This window comes from Urtica dioica, chromosome 6 (genome assembly GCF_054948205.1).
Source record: "Urtica dioica subsp. dioica isolate 48M chromosome 6, U.dioica_male_clone48M_v1_H2, whole genome shotgun sequence".
NCBI classification, from domain to species: Eukaryota; Viridiplantae; Streptophyta; class Magnoliopsida; order Rosales; family Urticaceae; genus Urtica; species Urtica dioica.
In genome coordinates this window covers 19527497-19554026 of record NC_142761.1, presented here as the reverse complement: position 1 = coordinate 19554026, position 26530 = coordinate 19527497, and the positions used below count along the sequence as shown (strand labels likewise).

At 42.8% G+C, this 26530-nt stretch overlaps 1 protein-coding gene and 1 non-coding gene across 2 annotated transcripts; one reads left to right on the top strand and one right to left on the bottom strand.

Annotated features, from left to right (window-relative positions):
- Positions 1–4458: 4458 nt before the first annotated feature.
- LOC149393480 (uncharacterized) lies at positions 4459–16897 on the bottom strand. Its single transcript, XM_089618046.1, has 2 exons — positions 16296–16897; positions 4459–6292 (listed from the first exon to the last, which is right to left on the bottom strand). Exons 1-2 carry the CDS (start codon positions 16895–16897, stop codon positions 4459–4461), a joined length of 2436 nt encoding a protein of 811 aa, XP_089474172.1.
- LOC149393481 (small nucleolar RNA R71) lies at positions 16404–16508 on the top strand. Its single transcript, XR_016299975.1, has one exon. It is a non-coding gene; the product is annotated as a small nucleolar RNA R71 (small nucleolar RNA).
- Positions 16898–26530: the final 9633 nt, after the last annotated feature.

Here is a 26530-nt window from a genome sequence, read left to right as displayed (position 1 = left end):
CGTACCCAACGATGTATCGTGAAGGGTTTGGATAAAGGCCGAGTTGATCTTCTGGCCCGTGTTGCCGTATTCATCATTGTTGAAGAAGACAACTTTCGCACTCCTACACATGTCGGTGATGAGGCCGGGAAAACCCATGGTCGAGTTCCCGGGTGTGCTTGCAATCGACTCCATTTGTTTCCGGATGATCTTCCCCACATTGAGTGCATGGCCGACCACAATGGCATAGAGGACCATTGCCCTATCTTTTGTCGGCTCGTGGTTTCATGTGTGTGGCATGAGATTGGAACCGATAAAGTGTGACCACGCACGAGCGAAGCGATTGGCATAAACCACGGGGAGTGCTCTCGCTGCATTTCGACCCGGGTTTAGTCTCCACAGCCTATGACCCTTTTTGATAAGGGTACAGATGATGTCATCGAGCGGCGGGTTCCTCTCGTGGTTATCGAACCATGTCGTGTCCACTTCAGGGATTTCAAGGTGTTCGTTGATGTCGTCGGGAGAAATTGGTACATTAACTCCCCGGACTTTCACCGTCGTGGCCCCGCTGAGAACGACACTCAAGTTCGCGTAGAACTCTCGCACCACCGATAGGTTTGGCTTTGTATTGATCGTGGTGAACCCTTGCCAATGCCACGCTTGGATTTGTTGGAGGATGTGGCCACAGAGGTTGGCGTCATCGGTGACATTGATTTCTCTCTCCGGTATGTAGTTCGCGCGGCGAGCTTATTGTATGCCACATCCGCTCCCGGTTGAAGTCTCCGGGCAATCGCGGTGCTCGATCCGACCGCCGAGGAAGGAGAAGGCGCACTTGACGGAGCTTGGTTCTTCTTTGCTTTCTTCGTTCTCCGGCTTGTCGACATACTACACATAACACCAACAACACATGTTAAGTCCATGCACGCTCTCGGGTCTCGGTATTGTCAACCTAACCCGAGACCACACAACCTATCAAATCACTCCCAAATATAACAATTTACTATTCAAACTCATAATCCATACTTTATAAACATATGCCAAACACAAATCACTTCGAATTAATGCTACAAACCTCACCAATTTCATTCCGACATTTTTACGAACACGTAGTGGGCAAGCCAAAAAATGATGAGAATGGCACAATAATGAATCAAACTTGCCCACAAACGATTATAAAAAATGAAATGAAAGTCCTAAACACTCATATAACTCAATGCAAGCAACGAAATTCGAAGAAATTAAGAATCGGAAACTTACGTGATTCGGGAAAAATGATGAACGAATGAACAAATCGACGTAGATCGAAGAAATGGAATGAAGATTGATGTTACACGAGTGTTGATGGTGTTGATTTAGGTGTTAATTTCGTGAAAAAGTGACGGAATATAGCGTAGAAAATGTTAGAGGCCCTGGAAGGGAGAAGAGTTAGAGTGGTTTTGAAAAAAAAATGAAAATTTAAACTCAAACCACTTTTAAAGACTCTTCCGCGGGCCTGTGCGCCGCACAGGATTTTTCTGGGTTTCTGTGCGTCGCACAGGCCTGTATGTGCGCCGCACCGCCCCTTTTTTTTTTTGTGAAACTGAAAACTAAATTAACTTCGAAAACATGATAATTTTTTTATTTTTTTTATTTTTTTTATAAAAATAAAATGCGACGAAAGAAGAATCACAGGTTGCCTCCGGAGAAGCGCTATAGTTAACGTCAAATAGCTTGACGGGGTACCGATTTATTTATTAATGTCGAGGTAGGCCACGGTCTTCTCACTCTCGAAGAGTCCACCGTTGTATGGCTTGATCCGTTGTCCGTTCACCGAGAAAAGGGCTCCACTTTTGCTCTCTAGTTCGAACCAACCCGATGCGAATGCTTGCTTGACTTTGAACGGCCCAGACCATCGTGACTTAAGCTTTCCCGGAAATAGCTTGAGCCGAGAGTTGAAGAGCAACACTTGTTGGCCCGGTAGGATCTCCTTCGGCACGATATTCTTATCGTGCCACGCCTTCGTTTTCTCTTTATAGATCTTTGCGTTCTCGTAGGCGTTGAGACGATACTCGTCGAGCTCGTTTAGTTGAAGGAGTCGTTGCTGCCCCGCGGCATGGTGGTCGAAGTTGAGCGTCTTCATAGCCCACATGGCCTTGTGCTCGAGCTCAACCGGGAGATGGCACGCCTTGCCATAGATGAGCCGGTACGGGGACATGCCTATGGTGTCTTGAATGCCGTTCGGTACGCACATAGTGCGTCGTCGAGCTTGTGGGCCCAATCTTTGAGCGAGCTTCCCACCGTCTTCTCTAGAATCTTCTTCACTTCACGGTTAGACACCTCGGCTTGACCGTTGGATTGCGGATGGTATGCCAATGCCCTCCGATGTGTGACACTGTACTTCTTGAGTAGGGCTTCGAATTGCCGATTGCAAAAATGGGAGCCTCCATCGCTCACAATCGCTCTAGGCGTGCCATGCCGTGTGAAGATGTTTTGCTTGAGGAAGCGGAGCACCACTTTTCCATCATTCGTCGGAGTCGCTTTTGCTTCGACCCAGTTCGACACGTAGTCGACAGCGAGGAGGATGTACTTGTTTCCATAGGATGATGGGAAGGGTCCCATAAAGTCAATACCCCACACGTCGAACGGCTCTATCTCCATGATGTTCGTGAGTGGCATCTCGTTCTGATTCGACATGTTGCCCGTCTGTTGGCATCGATCGCATGCCTCGACGAAAGTACGACAGTCCTTGAAGAGTGTTGGCCAATAAAAGCCGCTTTGGAGGACTTTTACCGCCGTTTTGTTTGGCCCGAAGTGTCCTCCGCACTCTAGTGTATGGCAGTGGCGGGATACGGAGAGCATCTCGTCTTCTGGTACGCATCGTCTGATCACCAAATCGGCACACTGTCGGTATAAGATCGGCTCCTCCCAATAGTATCGCCGAGCATCGGAGAGGAACTTCTTTCGTTGGTGGTAAGTGAGCTCTTGTGGTAAAAGGTCGGCTGCGAGGTAGTTGACGAAGTTGGCATACCAAGGCGGGGTAATCACTTGCACAGGCATCACCTTCTCATCTCGTAAGTTATCGTCGATCGGCTCTTTACGGTCGGGGACGTGGGCGAGATCTTCAAGGCGGGAGAGATGATCGGCAATGAGGTTCTCTGTTCCCTTCTTGTCTCGAATCTCGAGGTCGAACTCTTGGAGGAGTAGCACCCATCAAATTAGCCGTGGCTTCGCGTCGTTCTTCGTCATCAAGTATCTAATGGCTGCGTGGTCGGTGTAGACGGTGACTTCGTTGCCAATGACATAGGGCCGAAACTTGTCAAAGGCGAAGACGACGGCAAGAAGCTCTTTCTCGGTGGTGGCGTAGTTCAACTAAGCATCGTTGAGTGTTCGGTTTGCATAGTAAATGGCGTGGAATGCCTTCTCTCTTCGCTGCCCCAAAACCGCACCCACGGCGAAGTCGCTCGCGTCTGTCATGATCTCGAACGGTGCATCCCAATCGGGGGCGACTATAATCGGGGACGAGCTGAGTTTTGCCTTTAGTGTGTTGAACGCATCTTCACACTCCTTTGTGAACTCGAACTTCGCGTCCTTCTCTAGGAGACTGCATAGGGGCTTCGTGATCTTCGAGAAGTCCTTGATAAACCTCCGGTAGAAGCCTGCGTGTCCTAGGAAACTTCGCACTCCCTTCAGCAAGATCGGCGGTGGTAGGTTTTCTATCGTGGCATTCTTTGCTCGGTCAACCTCCAGCCCCTCTGACGACACTCGATGGCCTAGTACGATCCCCTCTCTGACCATAAAATGGCATTTTTCCCAGTTGAGGACTAGATTCCTCTCCACGCATCTGTCTAGTACCTTGGACAAGTTCTCAAGACAAACATCGTAAGTAGAACCGAAAACAGAGAAATCGTCCATGAATACCTCAATTGATCGCTCGATCATGTCGGAGAAAATTTCCATCATACACCTTTGAAAATTTGCCGGTGCGTTACACAATCCGAAAGGCATTCGCCGAAAAGCGAATGTGCCATACGGACATGTAAATGTGGTCTTCTCCTGATCCTCTAGGGCAATAGCGATCTGATTGTAGCCGGGGTAGCCATCCAGGAAGCAATAGTACTCATGGGCGGTGAGGCGATCAAGCATCTGGTCGATGAACGGGAGCGGGAAGTTGTCTTTCCGAGTGGCCGTGTTAAGCTTCATGTAGTCCATGCAAATTCGGTGTCCGGTGACGGTTCTAGTTCGGATGAGCTCGTTGTTGTCTTTTTTTACCACCGTCATGCCACCTTTCTTCGGAACGCACTGGACTGGGCTGACCCATGAGCTATCGGAGATCGGGTAAATGACTCCGGCGTCGAGCCACTTAAGAATTTCCTTACGCATCACCTCTTTCATCGCTGGGTTCAGCCTTCGTTGGTGCTCTACCGATGGCGGACAGTTGTCCTCCATGAGGATGCGATGCGTGCAATAAGATGGACTTATCCCTTTGATATCGGAAAGAGTCTATCCGATTGCAGGCATGCGAGATCGCAACACTCTCAACAACTTGTCTTCCTCTTCAGTATTGAGATGCGCAGAGATGATGACCGCAAGTGTCTCCTTGTCACCGAGGTATGTGTAGCGGAGATGCGCGGCCAGCTCTTTCAATTCAATCTTCGGGGCCTCCTCAATCAATGGTTTTACGCGCTTTGTGGTTTCTCCCAGCTCCTCGAAGTATTTTCTTTTGTTTGCTTCGAACCCGTTCATGTAATTCGCGTAATCTAATGCTGAACATTTAACAAACTCATCAGCGAATTCACATGAGTTAAGAAGACATACCTCTAGTGGGTCCTCCGAGCGAAGGGTGTGATCGTCGATGGCTGCGTCGCAGAGGTCTACCCGGAATATGTCATCACTTGCCTTCGGGTACTTCATCGACTTGAACACGCTGAAAACTACCTCCTCGTCTTGAACCCGTAATTTCAACTCGCCATCAATCAAGGCTCCTCCGGTGGCTAGGAATGGTCTTCCCAAGATGATGGGAATGTCTCTATCTTCCTCCATATCGAGAACGACGAAATCTGCCGGGAAGATCAATTTGTCCACCTTGACAAGGATATCCTCGATCACTCCTCGGGGATGATTTATGGACGTGTCCACCATTTGAAGCATCACTCTTGTGGGCTTCACTTCTCCAATGTTGAGCTTTTGGAAGATGGAGTATGGCATGAGGTTGATGCTTGCTCCCAAGTCACACAGTGCCTTTTCGAAGTGGGCGTCTCCAATCGTGCATGGAACGGTGAAGCTTCCCGGATCCTTGAGCTTTGGAGGGAGCTTCCTCTGGAGAATCGCGCTGCACTCCTTCGAAAGTGCAATGGTGCTGCAATCCTCGATCTTGCGCTTGTTAGAGAGGATGTCCTTCAAGAATTTGGCGTAGTTTGGCATTTGCTCGATGGCTTCGGAAAACCGGATGTTTATTTGGAGCTGCTTGAAGATGTCTAGGAACTTCCCGTATTGCTTATCGAGTTTCACCTTCTTTAGTCGCTCTGGGAATGGTATCTTGACTGGAGGAATCACCGGGGGTGGTGCTGGAATCTCCGGGGCTGCGGGCTTTACTTCGTCCTCCGATGCTTTCTCCTTCCTTTTGTCGGAGTTGTCGACTACTAGCCCACTACGAAGCGTGATGGCATTGCACTGATTTTTGGCATTAGGCTCGAAATTGCTCGGGAGCGTGCCTCGCGGCCTTGTGTTGATTGTCGAGGCCAACTGTCCCATCTGTGCTTCAAGGTTACGCATCACCGCATCTTGATTCTGCATATACGTCTGCGTTCGGGACATGAAGGCTGTGAACATCTCCTTCATTTCATCCTTAGGGGCGGGCTGATTTTGTTGTTGTGGCTGGAACCCCCTTTGGTGTTGTTGCTGCCCTTGTTGTTGATTTTGGAACCCCCGGGGAGGTCCTTGATTTAGGAACCCTTGTTGATGTTGCTGTTGTTGTTGAGGCTGCGGTTTCCATGCCAAGTTTGGGTGGTTGTTCCGTGCACCTGAGTAGTAGTTGTTGGAGTTCTGTAACGTTGGACGATTGTAATTCCCCACGAAATTTGCATTCTCGGCTTGACACTCGTTTGCGTTCATGCAGTCGTCGGTGAAGTGAGGCCCGTTACACCAGAAACATGGCTCTGGTGCTGAGTGCATCGCATGGGTTGTGGCTTGCACCTCCTTCAACTGCTTCTTTAGTACCGCCAATTCAGCCGTCACTGCTGTAATTCCTTCCACATCAGGTGTGGATGTCGTGGAATTCGCGGATGCTGGGGGTGGCTTCATGATTCGCTTCTCCACCGGGCATGTTGGAATCGATCTAGGGTTTAAGAAAAAGTTTAACGCTTCGTTAAGCGGCGGAATTTTAAAAATTTTCTTTTTAAGTAAAACTAGTTTTTACTAACCTAGACAAGAGCATGTACATGTAAATAAAAACTAATATGAGCTATTAAAGTTACTAACCTTTCTTGAAGCTTGAACCTTGTAGAAGCTTTTGGAAAGTTGCAACGCTCGTCTCCCCTCGCAGCACGTCTCTCTTTCTTTCCTCGGCACCTCGAGCAACCACGAAAGTTTCTATCACTAAATCACTCGAAAAGAAGGAATCAGTGAGTGGGCACTTTTAAACACTACGACTTAAGAACGAGTCTCGAAGTCGCAGAGCTAAACACTAGGTCGAGTGAGGACCTAGGTGCCAAGACAAGAAATAATCGAAAATATAAACTAGAGAGAGAGAGAGGAAGGGGCGGCCAAGTCTAGAGAGAGAAGCTCTCAATCTCTAAAACTTTGCATGAATGAAAAGTGTGGAATGAGGCTCCTATTTATAGGAGAGGTTTCACCTTCAATAAGGTAGTTTCCTCTTCTATAGAATATCACATATCCATGAGCCAATTTCCCTTTTCCTTCAAAGAGTCACACGCCCAAGACCAAGCAAGTAAGTCCTTGGATTTGTTTCCTCTTTTATTTGCTTCTCTCTTGATCCTTTTGGGCGCCTACCATGTTTTCCCCTTAGGGGAAATTTGTTTCCTCTTTTTCTTTTGGCAAGTATCTTAATACATTTATGCACAAAATAATCTCTCTTTCTCTTAGGTATTTGGGCGCCTATAGCATTCTAGAATAGGCTTCTAGAAGCTTTTCCATTTGTTCATAACAACATGAAAAAGGCCCATTAAGAATTTTCAATAAAATTCTTATGAAACGAAATTAATTCACAAGGCCCAATTAATCATATTATGGCCGAGTGACATTAAGTCATCAAATGAACTTGTCAAAATTTATTGACATCCATTTCATCCATATGTCTCAAAAGACAAAAATACCCTTTCGACAATTTTCGTTCTTGTTTTGACTTAGCTTCCAGTTTAACAATTCCTATCGATGTGATTCGTGACAGTGACCTCATGGACCCAAATGAACAAAGCTTTAGCTAAACACTTGGACTCAAAAGTTCACAAACCTTTTCCAAGTTTAGCTTAATGCCAACTGACTCCACTAAAGAGCTGACACTGAAAATCTCTCGGTTCAAATGAATTTATTTTCTACTCAAGAATTCACCTAATTATAATGAGCGGATCCACTGAATATTATCTATGCTACCCTTCATGAATGTCATCAGCTAGTCGGGATTTACTAAATTACCATTTTACCCTTCTAGCTGTTATTTCCTCAACTCCTTTGTCGCTTGTGAATAAGTTAGAAACAATGTATTGACGAGGAGCTAACAAGTCACATTGTTTCATCCAAAAGAGTCAGGACTCAATTTGGACACTGGCCAGTTCATTTATTCACACTCCAAGGAACAAAGCATGAGGTGACATACATTGCATTTCAGCAATCTTGTACATGAATTCCATATCTATGAGAACTTCACAAAGTTACTCATGACAGACTCACAACTTAGTACCTCACCAATAGGCCTTGTTCGGAATCACATAGTGAGTCCGAAATTTGACTTTCTCAAATGAGAATACTAAGGTGTGAAATGACATGTCTCATTTCAGGATTAAGGTAAGCATGATGCAATTCATACATAGTGACTTCGAGACATAAGAGGTTAAATGGTTTGTTCTTATATTGTCTCTAGAAGTGCACTGGTCAATTCAGTATCTTCGGAAGATACCTAGAAGAACTATAGAGTCCCAAACTCTCAATGCCTCATAACCAGACATCATAGATTCTTCTAACAATCATACTGAGGTCAATAGTCCTTTGACCCTTAGATTGCGAATATATCGTTTTAAGCAAACTACGAAGAGTTTGTTCATGCAAATCTACATTTGTCTCTTCGTAAGTTGTTTAGTTTGTTTATGGACTAAAAGACTATGGTTTTATCATAAAGCTTCAGACAAGGAAGATTGAATGAACGTTTCAACTTTTTATTAATGAATAAGCAATTACAAGCAAGAGTCTTCGTAAGACTATATGACATCAAATGTACATAAATAGACACTACTACTCTTCTTGTGGGCACCATTGACAACAAACTCCCACTTGACTCAAAGAAGATGTGAGTAGTCCTACATGCCTAATCCCTCTAGAAGTTGGTCGAAGACCATGTTCGCTAGGGCCTTGGTGAATGGATCTGCCAGAGATCTACTTCACCTCCACGTCTCCGCGTTGCGCGATCTCTCGAATCAAATGGTATTTCCTCTCAATATGTTTAGAGCGCTTATGGCTTCTAGGTTCCTTTGAGTTAGCGACAGCCCCACTATTATCACAATAAAGGGTCATGGGCTTGTCGACGTTTGGAACAACTTCCAAATACTTAAGGAATTTTCTAAGCCATACAGCCTCTTTGGATGCTTCACAAGCAGCCACATATTCTGCTTCCATTGTGGAGTCAGCAATGCAAGATTGCTTAATACTTCTCCACAAAACAGCTCCACCATTAAGGATGAACACAGATCCCGAAGTGGATTTCCTGGAATCCTTATCCGCTTGAAAATCGGAGTCGGTATATCCCGTCATAGTCAGGTCAGTACCTGAGTATGTAAGCATCAAGTTCCTAGTTCTTCGAAGATACTTAAGAACATGCTTAACAGCAATCCAGTGCTCGGGTCCAGGGTTGGATTGGAAACGGCTAACTACGCCAACGGCGAAACAGATGTCAGGTCTAGTGCAAAGCATAGCATACATAAGGCTTCCTACGGCAGAGGCGTAAGGAATTTTCCTCATGTCTTCAATCTCTTGTGCAGTCTTGGGAGACTGGTCCTTAGAGAGTGAAACTCCATGCCTAAAGGGTGTTTGACCCCTCTTGCAGTCTTGCATCGAGAAGCGATCCATCACCTTATCAATATAAGATGCTTGAGAGAGCGACTGGGTCCGGTTTTTCCTATCTCGAAAGATTTGGATCCCCAGAATGTACGCGGCTTCTCCTAGATCCTTCATATCGAATTGCTTTGCTAGCCAGACCTTAACCTCAGATAACTTACCCACGTCATTACCAATGAGTAGTATATCATCGACATATAGTATCAGAAACACAACTTTGCCTTCGTGTATTAACTTGTAAACACAAGGCTCATCTATTGACTGTTCAAAGCCGAAGCTCTTTACAGTTTCATCGAATCTAATATTCCATGACCTAGATGCTTGCTTTAGTCCATAAATGGATTTAAGCAACTCACAAACCTTGGTCTCTTGACCTTTATCCACGAAACCGTCTGGTTGAGCCATGTAAATGCGCTCGTCAAGATTGCCATTCAGAAAGGCTGTCTTGACATCCATTTGCCAGATCTCATAGTCGAGAGCTGCAGCTATGGATAGGAGTATGCGGATGGATTTAAGCATCGCGACTGGCGAGAAGGTTTCTTCATAGTCAATCCCTTCTTGTTGGGTATAACCCTTCGCCACAAGTCGTGCTTTGAACGTCTTGACGTTCCCATCAGGACCCCTTTCCTTCTTGTATATCCACTTACACCCTACGGGTTTAATCCCTTCAGGAAGGTCTACAAGTTTCCAGACTTTGTTGACATACATCGAGTGCATTTAAACTTTCATGGCGTCAAGCCAAAGGTTTGATTCAGAACAAGCCATCGCTTGGCTATAGGAAACAGGGTCATCCATGTCGGAGACGGCTACGAGAGAGTCTCCATAAGACATGTACCTGTCAGGCTGTTGAACAACCCTCCCACTACGTCGAAGTACTACTTGACGAGATTCTGATGTGTTAGGTTGTGTTTCAGTTGGGGTAAGAACAGTTCTTACAGATGAGGTAGAAGCTTCCTCACCCAACTTTTCTTCAAGCACAATTTTGCTTCTAGGTTTCGCATCCTTCATAAAGTCCTCCTCAAGGAAACGAGCATTCGTGCTAACGAAAGTCTTATCGTCCTCGGGACTATAGAAAATGAAACCTTTGGTTTCCTTTGGATATCCTACAAACAGGCACAATTCTGACCTACTAGCCAACTTGCTAGTCTTTTGCCTTAGCACATGTGCAGGGCAACCCCAAATTCGGATGTGGCCCAAACTTACTTTACGGCCAGTCCATCTTTCATAAGGAGTACCAGGAACCGTTTTAGACAGAACTTGGTTCAGAATGTAAGCGGCTGTTTCGAGGGCATATCCCCAAAAGGAAAGCGGGAGTGATGAGTAACTCATCATCGATCTAACCATCTCCATAAGAGTTCGGTTTCTTCTCTCTGACACTCCGTTTTGTTGAGGTGTGCCAGGTGCGGTAAGCTGAGAAGCAATACCTTCTTCTTTAAGAAAGTCGTCGAACTCTCCAGACATATACTCACCACCTCGATCAGATCGAAGGGTTTTGATCACTTTGCCAGTTTGCTTTTCCACTAAAGCCCTAAAGACCTTAAATACGTTAAAGGTCTCGGATTTGTGTTTGAGCAAATAGACAAACCCATATCGTGAGTAATCATCAGTGAAGGTAACGAAGTATTCGTATCCTCCACGTGCCTGTTGGCTGAGCGGACCACATACATCAGAATGTATTAGTTCCAGCAACTCAGTGGCTCTTCGACCTTTATCAGAGAAAGGTCGCTTAGTCATTTTTCCTTCTATGCAGGATTCACAAGTAGGTAGTGAACCTATTGTAGAGGCTTGGAGTGGACCATCCCTCACAAGTCTCTTAATCCTTTCTAGACTGATATGACCAAGTCTTAAGTGCCATAGGTGTGTTGATTTTGTTAGATCGGAGGATTCAGAAAGTTTGATCCTCTTTGGCTCCCTAATTAGATCATTATCTATTTCGGTGTCTAAAAGAGAAGGTTGAGTGGGATAGATGTAGAAAAGAGAATTTTTCATACATGCGTCAGTGACAAAAGAATTATCAGGAAACGAAATACGAATTCCATTCTTAATGAACTTTAAACAATAATCTTGCTCACGAAGACGAGCAACGGATATTAAGTTCTTCCCAAAGGTAGGAACAAAATATACATTATTCAAGTTTAAAGTGCGGTCTTCAAAAGACAGCGTCACGGATCCCACAGCCTTCGCAGACACCAGGCTCCCATCACCCCATTTAAAACGGAACTCGCCTTCCTCTAAGCTTTTGGTTTTCTTAAAACCATTTAAGGAACAACAAATATGGTTAGTAGCAGCGGAGTCAAGAATCCACGTTGATACATTATCAGCTACTAAGCATGCTTCGGTAACTAGTACAATACTATGTTCCTTTGCTTTGAGATAGGCAGGACAGTTCTTTTTATCGGCCTTGTAAGGTCTGTTCTTAGTTCCAGAGGCGGAGGCTTTTTGCTCAGTAGCATGTGCCTCTCCTTGATTCCTCTTTCTGTTAGTGAGACCTACAACAGTGTGAAGTTCCTCCATAAGCTTGGTAACAGTGTACTCTAGCTTGTTAATGGAGTAGTTCATCATGGAGGTATCAAGAGTTGCGGGGAGAGTTTCTAAGATCACATCTATGACATTCTTCCCATCAATCTCAGATCCTAGAATTTCCATTTTACTCAGATGACTAATGATCAATATCATAAAGTCTCCAACAGGAGTCCTAGCCTTCATGCGACAGTTCATAAACTGTCGGACTGCTTGTTGCCTTGTTTGACGCCTTTGCCCTCCAAACATCTCAAGGAGATTGTAGAGCATGTCAGCGGCAGTCTCGATGTCACGATGTTGCTCTTTCAGCATATTGTTCATAGATGCCATCATATAGCACCTCACAATCTCATCGGATCGAAGCCAGGCCGCTAAGGCGTCATTGTCCTCTTGAGTTGAATCATCATTCGTCAGAGGAGGACACGGGGTGGTGAGTACCCATTTGTGCTTGTTAACGGTAGGTATTATGTCAAGGTTACGTTTCGATTCTACGTAGTTTTCGTTTTCGAGTTGGTTCGAGGAAAGAAAGATAGAGAGAGGGTTGAGAGACATATTGCCTATATAAGTTGAAACAAGTTTATGATAAGTCTTTGGTTTAGGATTTAAGTTTCATTAAGACTTTTGTAAAATCCAAAGGTGTTATGAACGAAATGACACTTTACTCCTTCGAGGGAAGGCCGCAACGAGTCTCCTTTCATAAGTAAATGACTCATCATTAATGCATAGCCAAGATGTCAATACATCAATTTTGACTAGCCACCTTGTAAATTGGTTTGATCACTCACATCCTTTCGCAGGGCCTCGAGGGAGGATTACTAGGGATTGAGTCTAAGTGTGTAACCAACCACTTAGTCCAAAAGATTGACTTTGAAAAACAATCCGCCGAGGGGAGGTCTTGTCATCATCGTCTCACTCTCGAACGTAGCTCATTGAGCAATGATCAGAGCAAAGCGCCCTTGAGTACTCTCATTTAAGAGAGGGCCACGAGGGTGACTCTTAGTCCGGCGACACTTGCACTTTTATTAGTGTTGGGGATCGTGGGTTACAAACAACAAGTATAACCCTCCCACTTAGTTTTTGGAGATGGTTCATCGACTCTTTTAAGTTCGGAAACAAATTTCCTAGTTAGAGAGCGACAGAGCGGACAACTAGAAGAGAATCCTAGATCGACATGTTCAGAGCAGTATTAGTGCATAAAGGCACAAGGGACATACTCGATCTTTTCCTATTTTCTATTTCGGGAAAGTGCATGAGGGAAGTGTGAACTTCAACTCACTCGAACACTTGAAAGTTTGAGATTACACATCTTTTTATTTTTCGGCTTGTCTACAAGGAGACCTCCCACTCAAATTTTCAAGAGCATATAGATTTTGAACATATGTGATATAGATATAGTTTTGAAAACATTTTGAAAACTTATTTGATTTGGATGACAAAATATTTTCAAGTTTGAACGTGAAAACGGTTTTTCAAAATTCAAACTAGTTTTGTAAAAATTCAATTTCAATTAATCTTTCAAAAATCAAAACTTTTAATCTTTACACATCATGTTTATAATCATATGAAAAACATTTTTGCTCAAGAAAATTTTCTCATTAGAGTTCTATAACTCATGGTAGTGGGGTTTGAAAATCCGGATTTCTAAAAAACTGGAGTTTCAGACAGCCGCGCACCTCGGAGTAAAATCGCCATATCTGGCGGTTCCGATGTCTTTTTGAGCCGAAACCGGTGGCATTAGACAGAGGACAGACAGAGCTTTAATTTGATTCAAGAATCATTAAATTTCGATTTCTGAGCAGAGAGTTATGCGGCTTTTAATGCGGGTTTACATTCCAGCTCGAAGAAAAAGAAATAAATTAAAGCTTTGTCCTTTTAGGTGCGAAAAAGAATCGAGTGTAACGGAACGTTTTATGAAGTTGTTTAAAGCTTTTATTTGTGTTTTATTAGCAGGGTAATAACATAGAATAAAAGAAATAACAACATGCATAAAACGATTCAAGTAAATAAACGAAAATAGCAAGAAAATAAAACTAGTCACAAAATTTACTCGAAAATTCTCAAACCTTTAAAACACGTTTTTCAATATAAAAAAATTAAAAACTTTTAGAACTGATTCTAATGTGTTTTAACATCATCCCAAACTCATAGAAAATCAACATGGTTTTTAATTTAAAGGCATGAGCAATAAATTAAAAAAAAAATCTAAGATTACAATTCTAACTTGTCACAAAATTAGTAAACTTTCGAAAACGATTTTCAAGCTCATAATTTAAAAACATGCACATGCATTCCTTTGACCATAGCTCTGATACCATTTGTTGGAATCGATCTAGGGTTTAAGAAAAAGTTTAACGCTTCGTTAAGCGGCGGAATTTTAAAAATTTTCTTTTTAAGTAAAACTAGTTTTTACTAACCTAGACAAGAGCATGTACATGTAAATAAAAACTAATATGAGCTATTAAAGTTACTAACCTTTCTTGAAGCTTGAACCTTGTAGAAGCTTTTGGAAAGTTGCAACGCTCGTCTCCCCTCGCAGCACGTCTCTCTTTCTTTCCTCGGCACCTCGAGCAACCACGAAAGTTTCTATCACTAAATCACTCGAAAAGAAGGAATCAGTGAGTGGGCACTTTTAAACACTACGACTTAAGAACGAGTCTCGAAGTCGCAGAGCTAAACACTAGGTCGAGTGAGGACCTAGGTGCCAAGACAAGAAATAATCGAAAATATAAACTAGAGAGAGAGAGAGGAAGGGGCGGCCAAGTCTAGAGAGAGAAGCTCTCAATCTCTAAAACTTTGCATGAATGAAAAGTGTGGAATGAGGCTCCTATTTATAGGAGAGGTTTCACCTTCAATAAGGTAGTTTCCTCTTCTATAGAATATCACATATCCATGAGCCAATTTCCCTTTTCCTTCAAAGAGTCACACGCCCAAGACCAAGCAAGTAAGTCCTTGGATTTGTTTCCTCTTTTATTTGCTTCTCTCTTGATCCTTTTGGGCGCCTACCATGTTTTCCCCTTAGGGGAAATTTGTTTCCTCTTTTTCTTTTGGCAAGTATCTTAATACATTTATGCACAAAATAATCTCTCTTTCTCTTAGGTATTTGGGCGCCTATAGCATTCTAGAATAGGCTTCTAGAAGCTTTTCCATTTGTTCATAACAACATGAAAAAGGCCCATTAAGAATTTTCAATAAAATTCTTATGAAACGAAATTAATTCACAAGGCCCAATTAATCATATTATGGCCGAGTGACATTAAGTCATCAAATGAACTTGTCAAAATTTATTGACATCCATTTCATCCATATGTCTCAAAAGACAAAAATACCCTTTCGACAATTTTCGTTCTTGTTTTGACTTAGCTTCCAGTTTAACAATTCCTATCGATGTGATTCGTGACAGTGACCTCATGGACCCAAATGAACAAAGCTTTAGCTAAACACTTGGACTCAAAAGTTCACAAACCTTTTCCAAGTTTAGCTTAATGCCAACTGACTCCACTAAAGAGCTGACACTGAAAATCTCTCGGTTCAAATGAATTTATTTTCTACTCAAGAATTCACCTAATTATAATGAGCGGATCCACTGAATATTATCTATGCTACCCTTCATGAATGTCATCAGCTAGTCGGGATTTACTAAATTACCATTTTACCCTTCTAGCTGTTATTTCCTCAACTCCTTTGTCGCTTGTGAATAAGTTATAAACAATGTATTGACGAGGAGCTAACAAGTCACATTGTTTCATCCAAAAGAGTCAGGACTCAATTTGGACACTGGCCAGTTCATTTATTCACACTCCAAGGAACAAAGCATGAGGTGACATACATTGCATTTCAGCAATCTTGTACATGAATTCCATATCTATGAGAACTTCACAAAGTTACTCATGACAGACTCACAACTTAGTACCTCACCAATAGGCCTTGTTCGGAATCACATAGTGAGTCCGAAATTTGACTTTCTCAAATGAGAATACTAAGGTGTGAAATGACATGTCTCATTTCAGGATTAAGGTAAGCATGATGCAATTCATACATAGTGACTTCGAGACATAAGAGGTTAAATGGTTTGTTCTTATATTGTCTCTAGAAGTGCACTGGTCAATTCAGTATCTTCGGAAGATACCTAGAAGAACTATAGAGTCCCAAACTCTCAATGCCTCATAACCAGACATCATAGATTCTTCTAACAATCATACTGAGGTCAATAGTCCTTTGACCCTTAGATTGCGAATATATCGTTTTAAGCAAACTACGAAGAGTTTGTTCATGCAAATCTACATTTGTCTCTTCGTAAGTTGTTTAGTTTGTTTATGGACTAAAAGACTATGGTTTTATCATAAAGCTTCAGACAAGGAAGATTGAATGACGTTTCAACTTTTTATTAATGAATAAGCAATTACAAGCAAGAGTCTTCGTAAGACTATATGACATCAAATGTACATAAATAGACACTACTACTCTTCTTGTGGGCACCATTGACAACAGGGTATTGGTCATTGCCTCGTGCCAGCTCGTTTAGGAGTTCCTGGAACTCTGTGGGTGTCTTAGTTAGCACCGTGCCTCCTGCCGCGGTGTTCACCAAAGTTTTCGTGGATGAGAGCAGCCCGTAATAGAATATCTGAAGCTGGATCGGAAGGGTGAGTCCGTGATGTGGGCACTTTCTCAGCATCTCTTTGAAGCGAGCCCATGCTTCGTGTAGAGATTCGCCTTCCCATTGTCCGAAACTATGGATCTCGTTTCGTAGTCGGGCTGTCTTCTCGAACGGGAAGAACTTGGCGAAGAAGACATTGCAGAGGTCTTCCCATGATTCAATGGAGTCGGCAGGTAGCGACTTGAGCCAAGACTTTGCTCGGTCGCGTAGAGAGAAAGGGAATAATCGAAGACGAATTACATCAACACTGATATTATGGATTTGGAAAGTATCGCATAATTCATTGAAGTTTGCGATGTGCTCATTCAGATCTTCATTGGGGGCTCCCGAGAATTGATTATGTTGAACCATGTTAATCATCCTCAATTTGATCTCGAAGCTTCGATTCCCTTCAACCGATGGATTCTTGATCGCCGAGCGATACCCTTGGACCGTGGGTTGCACATACTCCATGAGTGGTCGTTCGGGTGCAGGTTCTGCCATCGTTGATTGTGTCTTCTTTGCTCATCGATTCTATTTGCAGGTTTTCTCGATTTCAGGGTCGATCGGAAGAAGACTCGATTCACCGTCCTTGCGCATGCACCTTCACAAAAACAAAAGAGAACACGAAACTAGGTGAATACAAAAGAAATAAAAGAAAATCAAATAGTAAACTAGTTGATCTAATCTTAATTAAAACAAAAGTCCCCCGCAACGGTGCCAAAAACTTGTTGCGATTTTTCCGTACGCAAGTTCACGTAGTCGCTTAAGTAGTAGAGTTCGTAAGTACGATTCGATCCCACGAGGAAAATGTTTAATTAAATTGACAAGATTACTAGCACGAATTGAACCCAATGATTTGATGATTGTGATGGTTATAAAAACGAATGAAAATTAAAAGCAATTAAAATCCGATGGTTCACGATAATGAGAAAGCAAGAACTATGGCTTCACAAGTTATTCCTATGGTTAGGATTCGGGAATTACGCACAAAACACACACTCTTATGTTTGCTAATCACGCTCACGATAATGGTAATCTAAGATTTCTCTCGAACATCTAAGAATCTAAACCTATGGATATCTTCTCTCGATCTCAACCCCTAAAAACAATGGCTAGCATTAAAAACAAGAACGTTCACACGACTCCAAAACAGCCTAACTATGTCTAGCCTAGGAATGTATCCCGGTAAATTAATCCTTGTGCACGACTAACCTAATCTATTCCGAGCATCAAGCGATCCTAATATCATGAACATGGTAGCTAATCGAATTCAAGCATTACACACGGAATTAAAATAAACAAACATTATAGAGCATATGAATATTAAATTGACATGATTGAATCCATAACCATATTCCCAACTTGCTACACCATAGCCCTTAATGAATTTAGTGCATGCTTGAACGGAAAATAAACGGCGATGAATATAAAGCAAACATGATTAAAAACTGAATTATATTAATAAAAACGGGAGTTCCAAAGATTCAGAGAATAGAGATAAAAACTGTGAATGATGAAAACGAGAATTGTGGCGACGATGATCCTCTCTGAATGCTTATTCTCTCCCGGGATTTTTGCGGCCGAATGAAAACAAAAACTAAAAACAAAAACAAAGATGTGTTTCTAAATAACCTAAGGTGTTTTTGTAGGTTTCCTAAGTTTTTGGGAGCTCATATAGGCCGTCGGATCGCATCCAACGGCTTGGATTACACTTAAAACGCGTGACAAAAAAGTTGGAATCAGGACCTGTGCGCCGCACAACCCTTACTGTGTGCCACACAGGTCGTTTCTGGGCAGCCTGTGCGCCGCACACCAACGCACATGGTAGCGCATAGGGTCTTCAAATTGCTGTGCGCCGCACAGGGACCGCACAGGGCAAACGCACAAGACTCTGTAAGTTTGTGCGTTGCCTCGAAGGTCCGATTCACCTTGAACCACATATCTTGAGCTTCGGGTGTCGGAATCGAGATCTGAAAGATGTTCTGAACTCCTTATGATTGCCCCGTCATCCTCGAATGCTCTATTTGTCACTTTTGATCCTCCAAACTCTGAAAATTGTGAAAAACACTCCAAAACACATGAAAATGCTCTCGAACTAACTTCTTTTCACTTCCGAGAGTACAAACAAACACGTTTATAACGCGCTTATCAGAGTACAACTCCTCAATCCCTCCATAGGGCCCCTGCCTTCCTGACTCCATCATCTTGATGATCTGGTTTTGGAGGCTTTGGATCATCGTCACCATGTCAAGCCCGTTGGCTGGGCTGACCGCCGAGGCCGTGGGAGTCGCCTACTGACGCTCATTGGATGCTGGATCCCCGTTGTTGGCCTGAGGTCGGCCAGAGTGGTGGCGGGGAGTGCGTCCCTTCGGGAGTTGAGCCTTTGGCGGAGATCCTCCCCTCGAGAGTTCCTCTGCGACATGAGACGCTCCCTCAGGTCCCCACTTGGTGCTTGGCGAGGTGAGGTAGCCCTCGGCTGGATCGTCCGGCGGGCGCTTCAGCTATCGGCCCCATCGTCCCCGAGGGCTGTCCTATCCCCAGCAAGGGGCCGTGTCCGGCCGCCTCTTAAAACAGAGGGGGCAAACCGAGGGAGCGTGCATATTGTCGCACCGGATGGTACAGTTCGGCCGGGGTGTCATTTGTCTTTTGGGACCAGGCTTGGACGAGGCTGGGCGTTGCCTCTTCGGTTCTTGACTCCCCCTCATAGTCGGGGTCGTAGTCGCCCTAGTCCGTCCTATCCTCGACATCATAGCCGAGAAGATCCGCGATAAGCGTGCCGTCGATGTCAGGGCTGTCTAGGAGCTCGGCGAGCCTCCGATCCATGTCCTCTCAGAGCGTGGCCTCGGGGTCATTTGCTGGGTCTTGGGGCTGGCTCTCGTTCTCACAAAGCTGCCCCCTAGACGATGCGCGAGGTTTCTGAGGCCGTACCTCGAGCCCGTCGCCCGAGTGCCTGCAGAAGCAGTAGGGACTTGACTCATCTTTCGAGAGTCTTGAAGATAGCAAGGAAAGCGATTGGAGAGGAGAGCATCGCCAAGGTCGGGAGGTGCCCTCCTTCTAGCGCCAAAATGTTATCGGTTGTTTTCGGACAACTATTTAGGAGCCTAAAGCAGTTAGACCAAAGGCCGGACCAAGTGATCGGACTTGGTATCCCAAGTCGTCCCTTAGCTGTTGATGATGCTTGCCACATCTTAACACCTGAAAAGCAGGAAAGAATGTGTGAACTTCAAAGTGGAAATAGAGGGGTACCTCTGTTTACCTCTCCGACGCTCAACATTAGTAGGATTGAGGTGGGTAAGAGAGGTTAGGTGTTTAGGGAGCTGAAACTTGAGAGAAACGAGTGAGGTACGACTTCAGCAACGTTCAAGTACTCAATTTGGGATTACCTTTGGGAGAGGACGGACCTCTGTATTTATAGGCGACCAAGGGGTGTTTTGGGCAACCCCTTGGCCGAGTGAAGTTGGGCCGGCCATTGGCCGAGTGAGACTTGATCGGCCAATGGCCGAGTGAGGAGCTTGGGCCGGCCAATGGACGAGTGAAGGCTTGGGCCGACCATTGGCCGGGTGAGTTGGGCCAGCCATTGGCTGAATGGGATTCTGTCGGCCAATGGCCGGGTGAAGCGCCTGGGCCGGCCAATGGCCGAGTGAAGTGCCTGGGCCGGCCAATGGCCGAGTGAAGAGCCTGGGCCGGCCAATGGCCGAGTGAGTTTGGGCCGGCCATTGGCCGGGTGAGTTTTGGTCGGCCAATGGCCGAGTGAAGCGCCTGGGCCGGCCAATGGCCGAGTGAGTTTGGGCCGGCCATTGGCCGGGTGAGATTCATTCGGGCAATGGCCGAGTAAAGGGCCTGGGCCGGCCAATCGCCGAGTGAGTTTGGGCCGGCCATTGGCCGGGTGAGATTCGGTCGGCCAATGGCCGAGTGAGTTTGGGCCGGCCATTGACCGGGTGAGTTTGTCCGGCCGCTCGAATGGCCGATAGTGTCATCGGGTGTCGCCGAGCCGATAACACTAGGTCAAATGTGGACCTAGGTGCCAAAACAAAAACGAAAGAAAACTAGAGAGAGAGGGAGGGGAATCGGCCAAGAGGTTCTAGACAGAGAAGCTCTCAATCTCTAAACTTTGGAATGAATGAAATGAGAAGAATAAGGCCTCTATTTATAGGGGAAGGATTACGTACAATAAGGTAGTTTCCTCTTCTATAGAATATCACATATTCATGAGTAAAATTTGCCTTATTTCCTTCTTGAGTCACACGGCCAACTAGGCTTTTAGAAGCCTTGGATTTGTTTCCTCTTTTGTTTTGCTTCTCCCTTGACTCATGTTGGCCTAAATCCCCTCTTCCTTGTATACGAAGTTTGTTTCCTCTTTTCTTTTGGCAAGTATCTTCATACATTAATGCACAAAATAATCTCTCTTTTATTTATTGGGTTGGACGGCCATGGAGCATCTAGAAGGAGATTCTAGATGTTTCTTCATTTGTTCAAGACAACATAAGAAAATGCCCATTAAGAATTTTCAAGTTAAATTCTATGAAATGAAATTAATCTACAAGGCCCAATGAACTCATCATGGCCGAGTGATATAAGTCATCATATGACCATGTCAAAAAATTTATTGACATTCATTTCATCCTATGTCAAAAAAGACAAAAATACCTTTTTGACAATTTTCGTAAAACTTGTTTAACTATTCCTACTCGATATGATTTGTGATAGTGACCTCATGGATCCAAATGAACAAAGCTTGAGCTAAAATACTTGGATTCAAAAGTTCACAAACCTTTTCCAAGTTTAGCTTAATGTCAAGTGACTCCACTAAAGTGTTGGAATTGATCTAGGGTTTAAGAAAAAGTTTAACGCTTCGGTACGTGGCGGAATTTTAAAAAATTTCTTTTGACAAGTAAAACAATTTGACTAACCTAGACAAAGAGCAAGTATACGTAAATAAAAACTATTATGAGCATAATAAATTTACTAACCTTTTTAGAAGCTTGAACGTTGATAACCTTCGGAAGGTTGAAAACGTTCGTCTCCTCTCGCAGCACGTCTCTCTTCTTTCCTCGGCAACACGAGCAACCACGATAGTTTCTATCACAAGAATCACTCGAGAGAAAAGGAATTAGTGAGTGGGCACTTCTAAACACGACGACTCGAGAACAAGTCTCAAAGTCGAAGAGCTAAAACACAAGGTCAAATGTGGACCTAGGTGCCAAAACCAAAACGAAAAATAACTAGAGAGAGAGAGAGGAGATCGACCACAATGTCTAGAGAGAGAAGTTCTCAGTCTCTAACTTAGTGGAATGAGAAAACAATGAGAATGAGGCCTCTATTTATAGGTGAGGGATTACATTCAAAAAGGTAGTTTCCTCTTCTATAGAATATCACATATTCATGAGCAAATATTGGCTTCCCTTTCTCTATCTTGGACGTGCAAGTTATAGGAGCAAGTCGTTGGATTTGTTTCCTCTTTTATCTTTGCTTCTCCCTTGACCCATTTGGCCGAAATCCTCTTTCCTTGTATAGGAAATTTGTTTCCTCTTTTTCTTTTGGCAAGTATCTTCATACATCAATGCAAAAAATAAATTCCTCTTTCTCTCTATAGTATGCACGAAATTTGGCCTTCTAGAACACGCTTCTAGATGTTTCTTTATTTGTTCATGCCAATATAAGAAAAGCCCATTAAGAATTTTCAAGTAAAATTCTATGAAATGAAATTAATCCTCAAGGCCCAATTACACTAATATGGCCGAGTAAAATTTATTTCATTTGTCATCATTTGACAATGTCAAAAAATTTATTGACATTCATTTCGTCCTATGTCCAAAAAGACAAAAATACCCTTTTGACAATTTACGTAAAACTTGTCTCGTTCTTGTTTTGACTTAGCTTCTAGTTTAACTATTCCTACTGGATATGATTTGTGATAGTGACCTCATGGATCCAAATGAACAAAGCTTGAGCTAAACACTTGGACTCAAAAGTTCAGAAACCTTTTCCAAGTTTAGCTTAATGCCAACTGACTCCACTAAAGAGTTGACACTGAAAATCTCTCGGTTCAAATGAATTTATTTTCTACTCAAGAATTCAACCTAATTGTAATGAGTAGATCCACTAAATATTATCTATGTTTACTCTTCATGAATATCATCAGCTAGTCGGGATTTACAAAATTACCATTTTACCCTTCTAGCTGTTATTTCCTCAACTCCTTTGTCGCTTGTGAATAAGTCAGAAACAATGTATTGACGAGGAGCTAAAAAGTCACATTGTTTCATCCAAAAGAGTCAAGACTCAATTTGGACACGGGCCAGTTTATTTATTCACATTCATAGGAACAAAGCATGAGGTGATATACATTGCATTTCAACAATCTTGTACATGAATTCCATATCTATGAGAACTTCACAATGTTACTCATGACATCTTCATAACTTAGTACTTCACCAATAAGTCATGTTTGGAATCACATACTGAGTCCGAACTCTGACTTTCTCAAATGAGAATACGTAAGGTATGAAATGACATGTCTCATTTCAGGATTAAGCTAAGCATGATGCAATTCATACATAGTGACTTCGAGACATAAGAGGTTAAATGGTTTGTTCTTATTTTGTCTCTAGAAGTGCACTGGTCAATTCACTACCTTTGGAAGATACCTAGAAGAACTATAGAGTCTCCAATTCTCAATGTCCCATAACCAGACATCATAGATTCTCCTAACGCTCGTACTGAGGTCAATAGTCCTTTGATCCTTAGATTGCGAATATATCGTTTTAAGCAAACTACGTAGAGTTTGTTCATGCAAATCTACAGTTGTCTCTTCGTAAGTTGTTAAGTTTGTTTATGGACTAAAGACTAATGTTTTATCATAAAGCTTCAAACAGATAAGAAAGAATGAATGAACGTTTCAACTTTTTATTAATGAATAAGCAATTACAAGCAAGAGTCTTCGTGAGACTTTATTACATCAAATGTACAAAATAAAGACTACAACTCTTCTTGTAGGCACCATTGACAACAAACTCTCACTTGACTCAAAGAAGATGTGTTTAGTCCTTCATGCCTAATCCCTCTCGTTGTTGGTCGAAGACCTTGTTCGCTAGGGCCTTGGTGAATGGATCTGCCAGAGATCTACTTCACCTCCACGTCTCCGCGATGCGCGATCTCTCGAATCAAATGGTATTTCTTCTCAATATGTTTAGAGCGCTTATGGCTTCGATGTTCCTTTTAGTTAGCGACAGCCCCACTATTATCACAATAGAGGGTCCTGGGCTCGTCGACGTTTGGAACAACTTCCAAATACTTAAAGAATTTTCTAAGCCATACAGCGTCTTTGGATGCTTCACAAGCAGCCACATATTCTCCACCATTAAGGATGAACATAGATCCCGAAGTGGATTTCCTGGAATCCTTATTCGCTTGAAAATCGGAGTCGGTATATCCCATCATAGTCACGTCAGTATCTGAATATGTAAGCATCAAGTTCCTAGTTCTTTTAAGATACTTGGGAACATGCTTAACATCAATCTAGTGCTCGGGTCCAGGGTTGGATTGGAGACGGCTAACTTTGCCAACGGCGAAATAGATATCAGGTCTAGTCCAAAGCATAACATACATGAGACTTCCTACGGCTGAGGAGTAAGGAATTTTTCTCATGTCTTCAATCTCTTGCGTAGTCTTGGGAGACTGGTCCTTAGAGAGTGAGACTCCATGCCTAAAGGGTGTTTGGCCCTTCTTGGAGTCTTGCATCGAGAAGCGATCCATCACCTTATCAATATAAGATGCTTGAGAGAGCGACAGAGTCCGGTTTTTCCTATCTCGAAAGATTTGGATCCCCAGAATGTCTGGGGCTTCACCTAGATCCCTCATATCAAATTGCTATGCCAATCAGACATTAACCTCAGATAACTTACCCACATCATCACCTATGAGTAATATATCATCGACATATAGTACCAGAAACACAACTTTGCCTTCGTGTATTAACTTTTAAACACAAGGCTCATATATTGACTGTTCAAAGCCGAAGCTTTTCACAGTTTCATCAAATCTAATATTCCAGGACCTAGATGCTCGCTTTAATCCATAAATGGACTTAAGCAACTCATAAACCTTGGTCTCTTGACCTTCTTCCATGAAACCGTCAAGTTGAGCCATGTAAATGCGCTCCTCAAGATTGCCATTCAGGAAGGCAGTCTTGTCATCCATTTGCCAGATCTCATAGTCGAGAGCTGCAGCTATGGATAGAAGTATGCGGATGGATTTAAGCATCGCGACTGGCGACAAGGTTTATTCATAGTCAATCCCTTCTTGTTGGGTATAACCCTTAAGAAAAAGTTTAACGCTTCGGTAAGCGGCGGAATTTTAAAAAATTTCTTTTGACAAGTAAAACAATTTTACTAACCTAGACAAAGAGCAAGTACACATAAATAAAAATTATTATGAGCATAATAAATTTTCTAACCTTTTTAAAAGCTTGAATGTTGAAAAGCCTTCGGAAGGTTGAAAACGTTCGTCTCCTCTCGCAGCACGTCCTTCTTCTTTCCTCGGCAACAGGAGCAACCACGATAGTTTCTATCACAAGAATCACTCGAGAGAAAAGGAATTAGTGAGTGGGCACTTTTAAACACGACGACTCGAGAACAAGTCTCAAAGTCAAAGAGCTAAAACACTAGGTCAAATGTGGACCTAGGTGCCAAAACAAAAACGAAAAATAACGAGAGAGAGAGAGAGATGAGATCGGCCACAATTTCTAGAGAGAGAAGCTCTCAATCTCTAACTTATGTGGAATGAGAAAACAATGAGAATGAGGCCTCTTTTTATAGGGGAGGGTTTACCTTCAACAAGGAAGTTTCCTCTTTTATAGAATATCACATATTCATGAGAAAATATTGGCTTCCCTTTCTCTATCTTGGACGTCCAAGGTATAGGAGCAAGTCCTTGGATTTGTTTCCTCTTTTATCTTGCTTCTCCCTTGACCCATTTGGCCGAAACCCTCTTTCCTTGTATAGGAAATTTGTTTCCTCTTTTTCTTTTGGCAAGTATCTTCATACATCAATGCACAAAATAAATTCCTCTTTCTCGCTATGGTATGCACGATATTTGGCCTACTAGAACATGCTTCTAGATGTTTCTTTATTTGTTCATGACAATATAAGAAAAGCCCATTAAGAATTTTCAAGTAAAATTCTATGAAATGAAATTAATCCTCAAGGCCCAATTACACTAATATGGCCAATTAAAATTTATTTCATTTGTCATCATATGACAATGTCAAAAATTTATTGACATTCATTTCGTCCTATGTCCAAAAAGAAAAAAAATACCATTTTGACAATTTTCGTAAAACTTGTCTCGTTCTTGTTTTGACTTAGCTTCTAGTTCAACTATTCCTACTCGATATGATTTGTGACAGTGACCTCATGGATCCAAATGAACAAAGCTTGAGCTAAATACCAGGACTCAAAACTTCACAAACCTTTTTCAAGTTTAGCTTAATGCCAACTGACTCCACTAAAGAGTTGACACTGAAAATCTCTCGGTTCAAATGAATTTATTTTCTACTAAAGAATTCAACCTAATTGTAATGAGTGGATCCACTGAATATTATCTATGTTTACCCTTCATGAATATCATCAGCTAGTCGGGATTTTCAAAATTACCATTTTACCCTTCTAGCTGTTATTTTCTCAACTCCTTTGTCGCTTGTGAATAAGTCAGAAACAATGTATTGACGAGGAGCTAAAAAGTCACATTGTTTCATCCAAAAGAGTCAAGACTCAATCTGGACACTGGCCAGTTCATTTATTCACATTCCAAGGAAAAAAGAATGAGGTGATATACATTGCATTTCAGCAATCTTGTACATGAATTCCATATCTATGAGAACTTCACAAAGTTGCTCATGACATCTTCGTAACTTAGTACTTCACCAATAGGTCCTTTTTGGACTCACATAGTCAGTCCGAACTCTGACTTTCTAATATGAGAATACGTAACCTATGAAATGACATGTCTCATTTCAGGATTAAGGTACGCATGATGCAAGTTATACGTAGTAACTTCGAGACATAAGAGGTTAAATGGTTTGTTCTTATTTTGTCTCTGGAAGTGCACTAGTCAATTTAGTACCTTCAGAAGATA

Coding starts and splice junctions, on each gene's coding strand:
- LOC149393480 (XM_089618046.1), bottom strand. CDS start 16,897: ATGGCAGAACCTGCACCCGAACGACCACTCATGGAGTATGTGCAACCC. Junction 6,293..16,295: donor CTAACTAAGACACCCACAGA/GTTCCAGGAACT, acceptor CTTAAACCCTAG/ATCGATTCCAACATGCCCGG.